Raw genomic sequence first — 18,117 nt, forward strand, 5'->3', positions numbered from 1 at the left:
TTAGAACCCCAAGTTGGTTTTTCAGAAGCTTATGTTAACACAAGATTGGAAGAGGGGCGAGAAGCAAATTTAATGTTTTCATGGCTTTGGACAAAACGGGTTGGATAACTATGCTCTCTATCCTCAAGTCAAAACATTATGGCATTGCTTGGAAAATTCCTCGTATCATATATGAAGATTGAAGTCTCTAGTTCATTACAGTTAATTAATCACTTAAACCTACGTAATACTGATTTTGAAGGGTATTAATTACAGTTTCATACAAAGATGCGGTAATTAATCACTTAAATTTATATAATATTGATTTTAAAAGGTGTTAATCACAGTTATTAAATTCAATTTGACTAATAATTTAATCTGAAAAACTCATAATCTAAAGTTTAATCCGAATAGAATCTTAATTTGAATTAAAAAATATATTGACGAACAAGATTTGAATTAAATTACTTGATGAATTGATCTAATCAAACACCATCTAAACAAGATCGGGTTATTATCAAAAAAATTAAAAAAAAAACTAAACAAAGTTGTATTGATAAAAAAAAAATTATATATCAACATGGTGGCTCATTAACTCAAATTCTTTTTTTAAATCAAATTCTAAATCGGAATAGAGTCTTAATTTGAATTGAAAAATACATTGACATAACAAGATTTGATTTACTTACTCCGTAGATTGATTCATGAACTCATTAATCTAGTTAAATTCAATCTAAATTTGATTGTGTTAATATTAAAGAATTAAAAAAATACTAAACAAAGTTGTATTGATAAAAAAAAAAGATTTATATTAACGTGGTGACTCAATAATTTCAATCTTTCTTTTAAATTGAATCCTAAATTGAATTTGAAAACTATGATTCATAGCTAAGTAAAAAACAAATTAACTCCCAATATCGAAATTAGTTGAGGGCACTTGTGATATGTCAAAAAAAAAAAAACCCTCTATATATATATATATATATATATAAACTAAGAATTCCTATCTGTCTGAATCATCTCCTTCAACAAGCAGCAAGTGAAGACCTGTTTTACAAAAAGTTATCCATGCTTGACATGGGCTGTGCCTGAAACTTTATCCTGGTACTCCTACTATACCTGGAATCTACATCGACGTTCTGTGTTTTTTCTACTTGTGGGCAGCACATGTATGCACCTTAATTAGTGCATGATAGCGGATCAGTATTCCTTTTCTGCTGCTTGTCTTTGAGAGACTTCTCTAGTGCTGCAATGTAAAGGCTTGAATAATTGTCCCAGGTGGCCCACTTGGAATAGAGTCTTTAATTTCTAAGGTCACATCAGTATGTTCCATGTAAACTTTATCTGAAAGAAAAGAATAGCTTGGAAAAAGATGCACTTCATCTTTATCCCTGGTTTTGGCTATGGCAATGTTCTTATCAGAATAGTTTTCAGACAGAGAAGCTAGCTCAGATATGGTCGAACCCTAATCCTTACAGTATGATTTTCAGTTATTTGTAGGAATCAAACAGCAGTATTAGTTCCATGGTTTTGCCTTCACTATTTTCACTAATGCAAGTACACATATTTGCAGCTTTGATTCAAGTCTGGTGCTCAAAGGTATGGCTGCTGAATCAGAAACTTTCATGGCTTTGGGTCTGTTAGATGAATCCAGTAGAGGAGTTTCGGGAACTCCACGGGTGCTGGTGCTTATTGCATCTGTTCTCGAGAAATCCCTTCAAAAGAACGAAAAGCTGTTAACTACGTCAAGAAGAAAGGATGCTATTACCATCTTCCATGGCTCAAGATCTCCCACCTTGAGCATTAGACAGTACATCGAACGCGTATTCAAGTACTCGAGGTGCAGCGCTTCTTGCTTTGTTGTTGCCTATATATACATCAACAAGTTCCTTCAGCAAACGGATGCCTTTCTTACCTCCCTGAATGCACACCGTCTTCTGATCACAGGCATCATGGTAGCTGCAAAGTTCTTGGATGATGAGTGAGTACTTGCATGATTAAACCAATTGTGTTTTAATATTCACTGTAGCTCAAAATCATTGCTTGTCATTTGGGTTCATGTCTTTAGCCAGTCCTCCATAAGTATCTTTCGTGATTGGTTAGCTTGAAATGTCATCAGATCATAATCTTGATCGATCATGGTCAATTATTATTATTATTATTATTATTATTATTATTATTATTATTATTATTAAATATGATCAATTATTATTATTATTATTAAATATGACCGATTATGTTAGAAAACCGTGTTGACATGACCGGTTTTCTTCTTGAGCTTAATTTTCTCCATTTGATCCATAAATAAAAAAATAACACTCTGTCATGGTCAGAACATCTATCCGTAGAACGTTTTTGAAAAAAATCTGGAATGTGTTCAGACTCGTTCTTTTCTTACTAATCGTACCAGTGGTATAGTTTCGGCAGATTGTTCATGCAAGCTTATCTTGAAACACCATTGAAATTTGATCTATAATCCACTCAATCTTGCAGGTGTTATGACAATGCCTATTATGCCAGGATTGGAGGTGTAAGCACTGCAGAAATGAATAGAATGGAGATGAAATTCTTGTTCAATTTGGATTTTAGGCTCCATGTTACAGCTGAAGTATTCATGAACTGCTGCTTGAAACTGGAAAATGAAAGTGGGAAGTACCAGAATGGCCAGGCCGATCCAAGCTTGTGGCCTCGAAGAAGGCCAGCAAGACAAAGATGAGAGGATTCATGCTCCCAGAATTGCAGGTTACAGCAACAAAACCATGATTAAAGCACTCTTTTCTTCTGCTAAGCAAGAACAATTTAGCATGGAACTGAGTACATAACTATACATGGAATGTGAAGGTTTCCTGATCTGCAAATAGCAAAAAAAATCTCACCATCATTTAGCACCTGGTGTCGAAGCCAGAAAATATAATGACAGTAGTCATATCATAAAAATCTGTAGCAAAATTTTTATTATTGTACAAGCCCTGCACAATAACTGAGTTTTTCATGGTATATCTGTTGCTTTTTTTTAATAATTAAAACTCTTCCATGGGGACCGATAAAAACCCTATTGGTTGGCGAAAGAGTTGGAAGGCAAATCAAGAGAACAAATAGGTCTATGAAATAATTCTCTATGGGCGAGTGATACAACCAAAATGACATACTGGACGAGACCATGTGTGACTTGCATCTCATTAATGGGTGAATCTTCGTTCTTCAACCAGATGAGTTCCTTCTTGCAGCATAGACTCGGTACGCTGCTAGCCCAACAATGGCCACCGTAGCTCCAACTGGAATGGTGAAACAAAATTATTATATGGTAGATGATTAACAAGACAGACAAGTTAAAGGATTCATTTAAGAGCAATAAATTGATTTTTATCCAGCAAAGCCCAGCAGTAAGATGAAATATGAAGCCATAATCTAAAACAAGTACCAAAAGACACTGATATTTATATGATTTGGAGTCGTTAAAAAAAATATTTTGAATGTCTGCTAATGTGGCCATTCTGTGTTCAATTAACTCCTGGCAGTTACATCAAAATCCTTTAAGTCAGTCTCAGTAAATAAAACAAGTTGGAAATAAGTGTGTCATCCCATAGACTTTTAGCATTGACACCAAACATAATTGCTGAACATCCTACGATAAAGAAGAATGGCTACAGAGCTCCAAGAACAGAATAAGCTCATTTTCTATAACATCCAAGCCAGAGTAAGAGCATAAAGTTAAAAGAGTTTACATGCAAAACATGATTACTATGAGAAAGTAACTGAAAATGCACAATACCCAGGGAGACATTTAAAACCGAGCAACCTTACATTTTTCAAGTGCAAGCAATTCTAGGAGTTCCAAAGACCAACATACCTGAAACAAACATAAGAGAGCGGTTGACGAGTCGATTGTATTGCTTGCGACTTCTCCCTGCTTCAGTTTCAGGAATGCTCAAATGTGGGTGCTCGGCTGCAGTTACAATCCTACGAAACACATTATTGGTGTCGCCCATCTTTGAGCTGATGGGGATAGGAGCCTCTATTCCCATATCCTGACTAACCTGCAAACTCAAAAACTGACAATTAAGGACATTGTTATAGTTTCAGAATCAATAGTCCATCCAATCACTTTCAGATCCCAAAAAGGACTGCAGAAAAATCTTCAAAGAGTCTAGTGCCTGGAAAAAGAGAGAGAATAATGAAGGGGGAATTACTGCCCAGCAGGCAAACAGGCAACTTGTAATTGATACTCACTAACACCCAACTAATAATCTAAATGTGAAGAACAGGGCCTGAATAGCCACAGAGCATTATTAGCTAGACATAAATTGTCAACCAAACTAGAGAAATCTGCAAATTTATAATAAAGCAAAAGGTTTTGAAACAAAAACGTAGACAGAAATTTCATGATAGAAAATTGATAAAAGTCATCTGTTGTACTTAAATATACCACCATGGGAAAAGAATCAGCTTAGTAAATACCCTGGTAGATTCCTGTATTGCCATTGGAAAAGAGTTCAGATCATCTTTAGCTGCAACAATTAGGCAAGGCACCTCATATCCAGTATCCTCACCATGACCAGCAACTTCCACAAGCAATTCAGTTGCTCTCTTCCACGAGGACTCATCAGAGCTGCAATAACATTTGATACCTTAAATGAATTGAATTTAATTCTTAATGACATTCCAAAGCAACAAGGTCACATTACATTCTCAGCCTTTAAAAACCTTTGGTCAAGGTTCCTAGCTATGTTGGAAGACATTTTCTCCTATTAGGCAGCCATGAAGGCATCATCAGCCTATGATTTTTTTTTAAAAGCTTTTCATTCACATATACAAAATTTAATATATGCAATCAATAACCCATATATGGCAAGCTAGTGAGAAATATGGAAAAACAAAATCACGTGAAACTATCGAATTCCCATACCATAAAATTAAGAAATGTTCACTTAAAAGAGGTGACTGAACTGAATTCAACAGACACTGCTCTGTTACCTGTCATAAACAAACACTGCTATGTCACATGGTGCCAAAGACTCCTTGTTCAATAATAGTTTCTTAACCCCATCCTCAGGAATCTCTCTCAACACAAGGGTTTTCTTGATTCCCTGCGAACAAAGAGAGCAACTGATTCAATAGGAACAAAAAATGAGCTGCAGTGTGATTAGACAATGTAAATAATCCAAAGTAAGAACCAAAAACATATTCTGACAACTGCAATAGCACTTACACCAGGTAGATCAACAACATGAACCGCGTAGCTTTCCTCAGTGGTTGGAGCATAATTATCATAAAACGGTCTGAATATAAAATTAACAAGCTTATAATAATTAAAAAAAAAACAATTACCAGGAAGAATACAGACAAAAATAAATATAATTTATATGAGTTTCTAAGAGATGGGTTGAGTTGAACCTTCCAATAAAAGAATTCACTAATGCAGACTTTCCAGATTTTTTTGGTCCAAAGACAAAGCAATGGAAAACATTTCTGTCTGACTGCTGCTTCTTGCGATCTAACCGTCTTCTCCTTGTCAAGCGAACGGCAGCAGTAGGATCACCAGAGTATCCAATGTAGATCAGATTCTCCACAGCTCTAGATGGATCTAGAAGAGTCATAAGGGCCCACTGGAATATATATTTGTTAGTAAGCATACACACTTATCAAGAAATTAGTATTCCAAACATTCAACTGGAACTATTTTTGTAAAAAAAAACAATGTCTGTTAGATTGATTAGCAAATTCCATCTGATATGTCACAATTCCAAACATTCAACTCGAACTATTTTTGTAAAAAAAAACAATGTCTGTTAGATTGATTAGCAAATTCCATCTGATACGTCTGTCACATATCTTACACACTCTTTAACTCTTTAGACCTTATATCATATCTCACAGGCATGAGACGCCCGAAAAAGAATTGTACAGAAGGAAAAGAGGAAAGCCAGCCTCACTCGCTCTCTCTCACACACAAAGAGGGGGAGGGAGGGGGAGGGATACCTCTGACAAAAAAGCATTAACTGATAGCCCACTCAATGCAGTTTTCTCAGCAGCATCTTTATATGGAGGTTCATCCCACGGGCTGAAGTTGAGAAGCCAAGTGTCAGTGCAACACAAATAGTTACAAATTGACAGAAAAAAGTTAAAAACTCATTTGCGGAAGGATGCAGACACTAGGGTTGGGGCTTGAGTTAATTAGTTATAGATATACCATGCTAGTCCATTCTTTAAGCCAAATGAAGAGAAAAATGACAGTAGATGAAAAAGCATGTTGCAAATTATTAAGGGAAACAATGTAATGAAATTTTACTAAAAAACTACAGTACCTTTCTGGTGCAGTAGAGAAAATATCCTCTAGTTCTGCAGGTCGCAAATTGTTATCCTGGCAGTACATTTCATACAGTAAGAATTAGAGAATTCAGAATTGCTTAGCAAGTTGAAAGACTACAACTAGTCGTGGTGACCAATATAATTGCTTAAAACAGAACAGAAGCTTAGTTAATTACACTTTCTTGTTTAATTACACTTTCAAGACCTCACTAATGATAAAAGCACAGACTGAAACATACACCATCACTGTCAAACAACTCATAGATATTCCTCAAGTACTCAACAGCTTCGCTTGTGAGTTCTGCACTCTGCACAAATGACAATAAAAGATAAGCGAATTGATAAACAATGGATACTGCAAACAGACCATAAAATGACCATCAAATAAATCCTTTTTCATAAAACTCCTTGTAAGGAACTAAGCTTAGAAAATACCTTCTTCCACCCCTGGCCAGTTAACAAAACCAAGTATATTATATTAGCTAATGTCTTGCGCCCAGGGATGATCAATGTCCTAGAAAAAAAAAACTACAGCATGCATCATAGATTTGAATATGGTAAACTACAGCACGCTACTATGTATGTTATTTTGATGCATCAAGTGCAGAGTTAATTAAATGTCCAAAAAACCAGGCCAAAAGAAAGAGTAGATGCTAGACTAGAAACCTATCGGCTAGTTTCAACTCATGGAACTCGTCAAACTTTTACCACCTAATAAGATCAACTATAATGCATGAATGGTCAGCCAGTATTACCTGATCAGGAGCACGTTTGAATGAGGGAATTAGTTCATCAGTAAGTTTGATATCATTGTTGTACCCAAATTTCCTTAGCACAGTCCAAGTTGTCTCAAGACGCCCTTTTTCTATGAATAATGCATGGAGAAAGAGGAATCCTGTCAGTGTAAGGCCACGTTCATTGACTCCCCTATCATTGACTCCCCCACCAGGCAACTTTTCTTCCACGACCTTCTTAACACCGACTATCTCGGAAGGTTGTAGAGGAGCATTGAAACACTTGACCTGATAAAAATTAAACACTATTAGCTCCTTCAAAAACCCTAAGCCCAAGATACTGCAACTTACAATATTTGAACATTAAAAATCGTATCTGTGTCCAACCCATCCCACTACTAGACTCAAGCTTTGGACTTGAGCTTTTCTCCTCACCAAGCACAAGAAGGATATGCCAATTAGCCATTACATCATTGACAACATAACAAACATCCGAAGACTGTTTTCGGATATTACAAAGTCAAGTTTGGGCTGCTAGAAATAAATGTCCAAGCAATGGACTAATATAGAGGTAAAAAAAAAAGATCAAAATCCATTTCCTTGCCCCCAAAAATAATAAAATAAAAATACGAAAATGAGGATAGGAACATAAAAATACCTGAAATTCATTTAATTCTGCATCACTAAGGGCACCATCTCTATCAAGATCGCAAAGAATGAATATTCGCTTCAAGGCTCTAACACACCTGGGCTTCAAAGTTTGTGATTCCTGATCAAATAATGGACCAGTTGGGTGAAGTACTGCCTTTTGAGCATAGTAGAAAACCTCAGGAATCTGCAGAAAAAGGAAACCAAAATCAGAAATTGGATTGTCAATTCCAGAACCCCAAGATTACCAACCAAAAATTTCAGACCAGAGGAATCCATCTAACTAGTTCGAAGATTAACATAAATCAGATCTTAGTTATTTTTTTGGTTTGAAAATAATACACTAAGAAAATAAATGTTACTGTTATAATGGGAAATACAACTCAAAACAGCATAGGAACTCTCCATTGAGGAATCATTATGAAGTAAGGCATACTATGATTACAGGGGACAAAAAATGCCTTCAAAGTGCAAACTGCACATACTGTTAAAACAATGTTACACTGCAATGGCAAAATTGAATTACTGATAGATTCATACAACAATATCGCGTTGCAGTGACCAGATTAGATAACTCCAAATGATACATGCAAAAGCATCTATAAAAGCAAATCGACAACCAACATACCTGAATATGTTTGAATGCTGAGCACTCAATACAAGTTTCAATCTCTCGGAATTGTTGCATTATTGGTGACATTACTTGCTCCAAGCTCACCTGCTGGTTCTCATCTCTTAAATCCAACTTACAACCCACCACTATAACTGGTACCTTAACCTGCTCATCATTCACATTGCCATCAGAAACACATATTTCTCTCCACCAACAAATTACAATGAAAGATATTCCATGGAAAAACAGCTGGAAGGTTTCAGTTGCTCCAAATGACTTTACATTGCCAACAAAAACTCATTACAAAGAATTCTTCTCACAGCAATACATGACTTAGTAGGATTTGGCTGAAAACATGTCTATTGCCATTTTTTATGGTGACGATCTCTTCACAGATTAAGAACAGATCTTTTACAGATATGTGCCAATCAACATAGTGGAAGTCAGGTAATCTGTATAAAGACACACCCACACAAACACAGAGGGATGAGAACAAAGAATTTAAACCTCTAATTGACGAAGCTCGGGAAGCCAAAAGGTACTCAATCGGTCAAGAGTTTCCGGCCTATCACATGCATATGTAAGAACAACTGCATCAGCTCGCTTCAATTCTTCAGCAACTTTACCAGCATCCTCCACTCTGAAACACACAGTACAAATGCACAATCATTATTTAATTCAGAATGTTACTTTGAATAATGAATGAAAATGGCATTGCACCTCCTCTTCCCAACCAAGAAAAATGGACTGCAAGCAATCAAAAAAATTTAAAAGAAACAAAACTTGAATGTGGAACTTCATGTCCAACATTTGTCAATCCGTCCAAAAAAGATCTCCTTGGTTCATTCACACAGACATATCCAACCCCAATGAACACATGGTTCTTCCTAACTTGGCCAACAAAATATACAAAACTCAAATGTCAGTTCCCTCTTTTGCGCAGATAATTATCAATAACCAAACAGAAATTTAAGCAGGGACACAATTTACCATTACAAAACTTGACTCTTTTTCCTTTTTACACTTCAAAAGTTGGCTTCCGCTTTCTAGTCATACCAGCTTTCAAAAACTGAGAATACCCACTAATTATATTACCATCACTTCACCCGGAAATTAAATAAAAAAAAAAAACAGCCCTAGTACCAAACAGAGTTCACAACAAGCTTTAAACATCTCCACAGTTTCCCACCAGCTATAACAGCATTCCAAAAACTTCCATTCTTTCCGTACTCCCAAAACCAAATACACTATAGCAACTCAAATAAACAAGCCCTGATATCAGAAAAAAAAAAAGACACAGATACTTGGCTATTTTAGCTAATTAAGCTTACCATAAGCACATAAAACCATATTTCTACACATAAAAATATACATATAGGGAGGAGTGTGTGTGTGAATTACTTAGATGAGGTATCAATGATGGTGATTGGAACGCGGTCAGGGTAAAAATCATCGGGCATCCGAGTAGGTGGAAGAACCGGCGGGATACTGGACGGGAAAGTATCGGAGATAGCAGTGACTATCAAACTAGACTTGCCGGTGCTTCTGTCTCCGGCCACCACGATTCTCACACCACTTTTAACTCCTGGATTGGCTGCGGCAGCTGCTCTCGCCATCTAAACGACAAAAAAACAGCCACTACAATCAAGAATCGAATATCCAAAACCCTAAATAATCAAAATATCCACGAGAATGGCAAAACGGTGTAAGAAAACTGGATTCGAAGGGATAAACAAGGAAATAAAAAAACGAGAATTCTATGAAAGGAAAACTGTTATACAGAGGCAAAAGTGAAAATTTTAGTTTTCTCTATGGAGGTTTCTGGATGGGTTGTTGGTGGAGTGGCAAAAGTGTAAATATGTGAGATTAGGGGTGGTGAAGAATGCAAGATCATAAATAGAGAGGATGAGGAAATACCTTGAGGTTTTGTTTGATGAAAAAGTTAGAAAGAGAGGGTAGGGGGCACCAGAAACCCTAGATTTTAGGGGTTTGTGGTGGTGGTGAAGGTGGCGCGGGCGGGGGCTTGGAGAAGAAGAATGGGAAGCGTAAGCGAAGGTTCACGAGAGAGTGAAAAGGAAGGAATAACGTGGGTTTTGTTTTTTTAAAAACAAAAATTATTTTTTGGGGTTTATTAATTATTTTAAAATAAAATAAACCCGAAATATTTTTATATTTTTTTATGAGTCGATAAAAAAATTACAATTAATATTTATTCAATATATATAAAAGATAAAAAAGAAGATTCAGTAGATAAAAATAAACACTAAGAAAAGAAAAGAAAACATGATAAAGAAAGTTTAATATATATTTAAATAAAAATATTTTTTTATTTTTTTCCATTCCTTAGAAAACAACAATTCAGTACATTTAATTTAGTTTCTTAAATATAATGAACTGTGAAAAGGATGAGTCTACTTTATCCCTTAATAAATCATTTTTCAACTGTTACCTTCATTTATTTTTTCTTTTTTTGGTAATCATTTCCTTTTTCTCTTTTCCCTTGCGGGAAGCAATTGAAACCTGGGTTATTTTATATAACTGACGGGGTATGGTTGTTTTTATTTTTAACCGTTTTTTTTAATGTATTAAAATAATATATTTTTTTATTTTATTTTTTAAAATTTATTTTTAATATTAATAAACTAAAATAATCTAAAAATATAAAAAAACCCATAAAATCAAATCTTAATAAACTTATGTTTGGGTCACACTCTCAAATAGGAATTTAAAGTTCTACAACTCATAATTGTAAGATTTGGATTTGCATGGATGAATCAACCCAAACCTAGTCAATCTGAACCTCAACCGGTCTAAATTGAAAAAAGAAAAAAATTCAATTATCCTAATTAACATTTTTTTAATATAACATTATTTTAATTTTAAAAAAATTAGAATTAAGTTTTTATAAATCGAGTTTTAACCCAGGTAAAAACTCTAAATCAAGCATTACAACTATCCTGGAACTCAAAAAAGATGAGGAATTGAAATTAAAGCTATGCCTCTTGTCAATGCTTATTGGGTTATATTTTTCCCCGAACAACTTTTGTTCTATAAAGAGACTCGAATCCATACAAGCCATGTAGCAACAAGGAGGAGGATGGACGGCAATTATAGCAATAAGCCGAAGGGTTTGGCCTAAAGTTGGTTTTTGATGTGAAATCAACCACTTTGGATGAGGATGAGTGTAGTTGTGATTTTTTTTAAAATAATTATTTTTGATATTAATATAATAAAATCATCTAAAAACATCAATAAATATTATTTTAAAATAAAAGAATTAATTTTTTTCAAAAATATTTTTAAAATACAAAAATAAATAAATAGAACCTTAGATTGATGCATTGACAAGCCGAATAATGACAATGCGTGGACATGGTTTTTAGGAAGCTTCAATGATTCAAAGGACAGTGATGGTAACCATGCACTTGAATTAAACCCAGGGCTTCCTTCTACAGTGAACCATAACTTTACCTTCAAGTTGCCTCCATGCTCATGATTTAGGTCGTTGATGAATTGTTCCCCTGGCCTTTTCATACAGCAGTACCAAGTAGGGGAGCCTTCTTCACTCATGACAAAGCAGAAACAAAAAGCTGGGAAGCAGTGGCCATAAGCCACCACAGCAGCAACCACAGTTATGCTCCAGTGCTGGGGCCTGAACAGCTCGAAATCACCAGAAAAGAACGACACATATTTGAGAATGATGTGGATATGAACAAAAGGAACAATATTCTACTCGAGGACAGTCAAAATCCAAGGCACTTCCTCGTTTATTTCAAGCTTGATTCAATGATGCCAAACCCCCAGAAAAGGGATTTTCCTTAAAGTGCTTTCAGGGTATTTTGCTTTCAGAATTACTGGTGTTGTCGACCATGCCAAGAAACACTGACAATACGCCATAGAACATCTCACAAGGAATTATTGGGACACAACACCGCCTCACCATTAGATCACTCCACCGCCTCATATATGTAACCTGTTTCCAACGACAACAGCTCACAAGTGCCCTTCTGATTAGTTCCCGCTGCAGGTTGAGACCTCGAAGTCTACAGTTGAAGGAGAATTGCAGTCGAGGAGGAGTATGAAATAAATACAAATTCATCATAATAATTCATAGAAATTCATACGAACAAGAGAAGAGATTAATGCACTGTTTTTGTTTTTTTTTTTGTGTGTTTAAGTTGTTTTAAAGGTGTATTTAACTCGATAAAATATTAAATTAATTACTTTTAGTGTTTATTAATATTGGTTTTGATGTAGTAATATAAAAAATTAAAACAAAATTAAAAATATTTTTAAAAAATATCATGCATCAAATATTAAACACATACTAATTATTGTATGGATGTAGAGTATGAAATACTAAATTTCATTTTCTTACAAAAAACAAATCTCTGTATAAAATAAAATGTGTATTATCTTATTATTATTTAAAAAAAAAGGTGAAGTCTTCTACTTAAGATTTATTAAAAAATGGAATATAAAATTATAAATACCAGCCGAGTTAAACTTTCATGAGTAAATTGTTAATTTTAGAAAATAGGTCCTGAATTTGTTGCTTTGTTTTTAACCTTTCTCTAAGTAAGGACTTAATTGAAAGATTTGTTGTTTTATTTTTAGGCTCCCTCTTTTCCACTTACAATCACCTGAGTACTCTGTTGACTCGGTCAACGAAGTTCTCTAATTTTGATCCGTTAGATCCCCACCGTCCAACCTCCCGCGAAGACCGTCTAGAACATTAAGGCACCGTTTGGGAACGCGGCTGCGGCCGCGTTCTCAAAAAATTTGAAAATTTTTTGTTTTTTTTTTGTTAAAATTTAATATGGTTTGTACGTTTTGAATCGTTTTGATGTGCTGATGTCAAAAATAATTTTTAAAAAATGAAAAAACATCGTTGGCATGCATTTTGGCACGAAAAGTTATTTGAAAAGCACCCGCAACCACACTGCCAAACACGCTCTTAAGTATCCACGATATGAAAACAATCGTAAAAAACTTCATTTTCATATCCTTAGTTCAAAATCCTTTCCATAGTGCCCCTACTCGCTGAATAGCCAACTTATCTAATATTAAATTCGTGAGTGTTTCAGAGTGTGATACCTTATGTTTTTTTTTTATATTTTTTAAAAGTATATTTCACTTGAAAAAATATTAAATTAATTTTTTTAGTGTTTTTTAATAATTTTAATGTGATAATATAAAAAAATATTTTAATATAATTTTAAATAAAAAAACACTTTTAAAAAGTAATTTACATCACAATATCAATCACTAAAGTGTAGTGGTGTATACAGAGATATGTAAGATTATAGGGGCATAATTGCTTTATTGGTGGATTTATAGGGATTAAAATAAAGTTTAACAAAAACACTCTAACCCGTAACTCCAACAAACGCCACGTTCTTGCAATTCCGAAGAAAATCCAAAAATCAGTTTCTTTCATTTTGATCTCTTCATATTTGTAATTCAACTAGCCAGCCAGCCACCTACCAAATTCTTGTCTCGTTATAAACACAATATAAATCACTCTGGAGATCCCATAATCATAGAATCTTAATCTTTTTAAAGAATTTTGATACATATAGAGAGGGAGGGAGGGAGAGAGAGAGAGAGAGAGAGAGAGAGAGAGAGAGAGAGATGGGTGTTGATCTTGAATCTTTGTCAGAGGCAACATCAGGCGCTATTGGTTCATTACTAAGCACAACAATTTTGTACCCTCTTGATACGTGTAAGACTAAGTATCAAGCTGAGGCTCGTGATCATGGACAGCAAAAATACAGGTTTTAGTATACCCAGCTCTTAATTTTCTTGTTTTTTGGGTTTTTTTTAATCTGGGTTTTGTGTGATCTTGTGATTAGTCAACAGGGTTGGTTTCATTTTTAATTGTTGTATTAGTAGCTGAAAGTTTCAATCTTTATGGATGGTAATTACTGATATGTGTAGTTACTAGTTAGGCAGTTCTGGGGTATAAAGTTGGTCGCTTTTAGCTTCATAGAGCATTTGTTTTGAATGAGAGGTATCTGCCATTGTTAAATGTAGTAGATGAGTTTATGCCTAACTCTACTGTAGCTACCTGGTCAGTGGAATTAACATTTTTTGCTGTTCTATCATCTACCTTGTCAGTATTACTCTATTAGGCTATTTATATAAAATCTTCTGCTTTCCTGATCACGATGGATGTTCTTGTTAACCAATTAAATATTTTCATCTCGTCTTAGATTGGTTTCACCGTTTCAGGTTTTTTTTTCTATGTTTTTAGCAATCTTCATATCAATTTAGTTTAATATCATAACTAGTGATATCTTCGAAGGTTCCTCCTTGATGTATTTTATAATGAGTGGATGAAGTGTTGAAACATGTCCTGGTCAATCTCATTGAGTAGCATGTAGCATTGAGCATCTGTATTGAAATTCCTTTAAATTTTGTGTTTCACCTTTTAGATTGAATTGTAGCATTGGCGAATGGTATGTTGAGTTTATAAGCTTTAAATTTTCTGTTTTGCCTTTTCTGTTGCATGGCCATTTACCTTATGGACCGTTTGTTAGTTCTTCAGCCTCGAGCACATATTACTAGACTAAGTAACATCTTTGAGAATGTTAAGCTAGTGGCTGCTATTGTAAGGTTTATTGTTTATTTGGTGTTGCTTTTGTGGCTTATGTAGGAACCTTACTGATGTTTTATGGGAAGCAATATCCACTCGACAAGTTCTTTCACTATACCAGGGTCTAGGGACGAAAAATCTGCAGTCTTTCATTTCACAGTTTATCTACTTCTATGGGTATAGCTACTTTAAAAGACTATATCTGGAGAAGAGTGGTTCCAAAAAGATTGGAACGAAAGTTAACTTGTTTATTGCTGCTGCTGCTGGGGCTTGCACTGCCGTTATCACTCAGGTGAGTAACTAGGTACCATTTTGCAAGTTTGGCATAATGCTCAACTAATTGTTGTGATGACAGTCTTTTCATGAAATTCCTCATGTGTTCTGATTTGCTCTTGGGTGTCATTGTTAGTGTTTCTTCTCTGTTTTCTTCCATCAATATTAATGTTAAACTTAATATCAAAATGTTTGGCTTACCATTATGTAGCCCCTGGATACAGCCTCCTCGAGAATGCAGACAAGTGCCTTTGGCAAGTCGAAAGGACTTTGGGAAACATTGACAGAGGGCAGTTACAGTGATGCGTTTGATGGCCTTGGCATCTCTCTTTTGCTGACCTCAAACCCCGCAATTCAGGTACTTGACCTGGCCTTGTAGTTTTATACTATGATACAAATTGCTTCACAATCTCATTTGGAGGCTACCTGCATTTTGCTTAAGAGAATCGACTATACTGAGACAAGAGTTACATATATTGCAGTACACGGTATTCGATCAGCTCAAACTAAGACTATTAAAGACAAACCAGAACAACACAGAAAAGACTGCGGTAACCCTTTCTGCCTTCACAGCTTTTGTTCTGGGTGCGCTCTCAAAGAGCATAGCCACCATTCTGACATATCCTGCAATCAGGTGCGCAGCTATTACCTTAAACTTTAGTTTTAAATACTTGAGATATAGAGTGATCTGATATTTATACAATTGATACAGGTGTAAGGTGGTGATTCAAGCTGCCGACTCAGATGACGATGAAGCTAAGAGAGCTCAGCGAAAGTCTAGAAAGACATTGTCTGCGGTCATACATGCTATATGGAAAAAAGAGGGAATTTTGGGCTTTTTCAAAGGATTGCATGCCCAGATTTTGAAGACTGTACTGAGCTCAGCATTCCTTTTGATGATCAAGGAGAAAATAGCCGCAACCACTTGGGTTCTTATACTCGCAACTAGAAGGTATCTATTTCTCACAAGGGGTAAACTAAAAGGTGCCTGATGGTGATTCCTCGATGGTAATATGCTTCAAAATCTTTGTAGATAGTGTTACTGCTTATTTAATTTCAAGAAAACTGAAGGATTCAATTTATCAGATAAGAAGCTTAAATTGAGATGAGTTTAATCCCGGATTTTTTCTCTCCAAAGATACTTATTAATCTATGTAATTTATGATTTGTATTGTTTGTAATGCAATTTAAATTCTCCCCGTAATTCCTCTTTTTTTCGAAACTTCAAATAAATGATCTGCAATTGTGAAATGCTTTTGAAAAGAAATTGCAGTAAGTGGATTTTAATGGGAATGTCCCTTCCCCCATTCTAAATACAGTTTTAGTTTACTTTACATCAAGAAACCATAGTTCTTGCAGATTTTGTGAAATGCTTATATGAAGCTGATGTTGAGTCACTCACGAAGGACTTCTTCTGATTCTGGGCTGGTTACATTTTCCCATTACTCTGATAAAATATGTTAAATGCTTGACATCATCAAGTGAAGACAATCATATTTTATCGAAGTGTCTTGTGTTCTATGGATGATGTAGTAAAACTAAATTTACCTAACAACCTCTCCTTAATGCATCAAGTTAATACAAAGATGCTCTTTAAAATTGACCGATAAATAATTAAAACTTAGTTCACATTATTTTTTAAAAATGATAAAAAATTAAATTAGAAATTGATCCGATCTGATGAGATCTGATTAACTTGGCAATTTCACACATCAATGTAAATGTAGCCATTGGATGCCTCAACTACGTTTCCTTTTAAATGTAAATGAATCCCAGTATTTATATTGCTCGATTAAGACAATAGATTGATGGCAGAAGGCAGTTTTTGGTTTTTTTTAGTTCTTTTTCTAAAAGAATTTCAGGAAACGAAAAAAAGATATGATTTTTTTTTGTTTTTGATAAAAAGGTATGAACTATGGAATTTTAGTAACAAGGATGAGAAAATTTAATTTAAATTTCATCGAGATAAAATTTTGACAAGAAATCTTTGAAGGCTACATGATTTGTTAGGGTAAAATCTCATAATAGTCTGATCATGTGTATTGTTAGGTTAAAATCTCAAAATAATATGACATTGTGAAGCCCTTCAAATAAAACTCATAAAATACAATAAAAAATTATCTTTTTTTATCTTCTTGTAAAAAAATTTTAATCCTTCCAAGGATTTTGAACTAAATATAAATATAAATATCTATTCAGATTTTATTAAATTAGATATTTTCTCTAAACTAAAAGTAACTATTTTAAAGAAAAAAAGATAATTTTAATTATAATTTTTAAATTCAGTTCGATAACCAACCCAATTCAAAACTTGGGTCATGAATTATCTCAGGTCAACTCTAATTTTGTTTTATTTTTATAAAATAAAAACAACATTATTTTTTTATTAACAAAATAATTAATAAGTTACAATCACCACGTCAACCCCAGTTTTTGCATTTTCGATCTTGTTTCAGCCTAGATCGGTTGGATCCCAAGTTACTCATTATGCCGGACCGGATTTTATAGCTAAAGTCTCTAGCCTCGAGCCGAAATGTTTCCAGGACAAAACGCAGGAGACAGTTGGTACCCACAAGTCTCCAATTCTTTTTTTTTTTTTTTTTTAATTGTAGTCTTTTTTTGTGTTCTTGAACAAAGTTGTCAATTTCATTCCGTTCTGCTCGAAATAATCAAAACATTCCATACCAATTTAAAAAACGAAACAAAACAGAATAAATTTCATCTCATTTTAAATCTCGATCTGTTCCGGATTTTTCGGCTAAATTCCGCCCGAAACGTTCTAGTTTCATTCCACATGTTCCGTTCGGCTCTTAAAAAGCCAATGAATCAAATTGAACCTTGCTCAATTTCATTAATTAAACCACCCAATTATAAAAAAGTTATTTTTCATTCTATTTTCAATAGCAATGATATTAATAATAATATTAAAAATTATTATTACTATTTTCATTAACAATGATATT

General features: G+C 34.4%; 2 protein-coding genes and 1 pseudogene across 2 annotated transcripts; 2 read left to right on the top strand and 1 right to left on the bottom strand.

The window, feature by feature from the left end:
* The first annotated feature begins 1,016 nt into the window (after positions 1 to 1,016).
* LOC133669836 (cyclin-P3-1-like) lies at positions 1,017 to 2,976 on the top strand (annotated as a pseudogene).
* LOC133669835 (mitochondrial Rho GTPase 1) lies at positions 2,906 to 10,365 on the bottom strand. Its single transcript, XM_062090162.1, has 15 exons — positions 10,201 to 10,365; positions 9,685 to 9,899; positions 8,791 to 8,923; positions 8,299 to 8,448; positions 7,681 to 7,857; positions 7,044 to 7,310; positions 6,528 to 6,596; positions 6,285 to 6,340; positions 5,959 to 6,040; positions 5,374 to 5,585; positions 5,189 to 5,258; positions 4,954 to 5,066; positions 4,438 to 4,588; positions 3,830 to 4,016; positions 2,906 to 3,254 (listed from the first exon to the last, which is right to left on the bottom strand). The coding sequence occupies exons 2-15, from the start codon at positions 9,897 to 9,899 to the stop codon at positions 3,181 to 3,183; spliced, it is 1,956 nt and encodes a 651-aa protein (XP_061946146.1). The 5' UTR covers positions 10,201 to 10,365; the 3' UTR covers positions 2,906 to 3,180.
* A 3,305-nt stretch (positions 10,366 to 13,670) lies between these two features.
* On the top strand, positions 13,671 to 16,358 carry LOC133669301 (peroxisomal adenine nucleotide carrier 1-like). Its single transcript, XM_062089387.1, has 5 exons — positions 13,671 to 14,060; positions 14,942 to 15,173; positions 15,366 to 15,512; positions 15,637 to 15,788; positions 15,867 to 16,358. The coding sequence occupies exons 1-5, from the start codon at positions 13,918 to 13,920 to the stop codon at positions 16,144 to 16,146; spliced, it is 954 nt and encodes a 317-aa protein (XP_061945371.1). The 5' UTR covers positions 13,671 to 13,917; the 3' UTR covers positions 16,147 to 16,358.
* Positions 16,359 to 18,117: the final 1,759 nt, after the last annotated feature.

This window comes from Populus nigra, chromosome 12 (assembly GCF_951802175.1).
Source record: "Populus nigra chromosome 12, ddPopNigr1.1, whole genome shotgun sequence".
Taxonomy (NCBI): domain Eukaryota; kingdom Viridiplantae; phylum Streptophyta; class Magnoliopsida; order Malpighiales; family Salicaceae; genus Populus; species Populus nigra.

Coding starts and splice junctions, on each gene's coding strand:
- LOC133669301 (XM_062089387.1), top strand. CDS start 13,918: ATGGGTGTTGATCTTGAATCTTTGTCAGAGGCAACATCAGGCGCTATT. Junction 14,061..14,941: donor CATGGACAGCAAAAATACAG/GTTTTAGTATAC, acceptor TGGCTTATGTAG/GAACCTTACTGATGTTTTAT. Junction 15,789..15,866: donor CTGACATATCCTGCAATCAG/GTGCGCAGCTAT, acceptor CAATTGATACAG/GTGTAAGGTGGTGATTCAAG.
- LOC133669835 (XM_062090162.1), bottom strand. CDS start 9,899: ATGGCGAGAGCAGCTGCCGCAGCCAATCCAGGAGTTAAAAGTGGTGTG. Junction 7,858..8,298: donor CAGCATTCAAACATATTCAG/GTATGTTGGTTG, acceptor CTTTTTCTGCAG/ATTCCTGAGGTTTTCTACTA. Junction 7,311..7,680: donor CAGAATTAAATGAATTTCAG/GTATTTTTATGT, acceptor AATTTTTATCAG/GTCAAGTGTTTCAATGCTCC.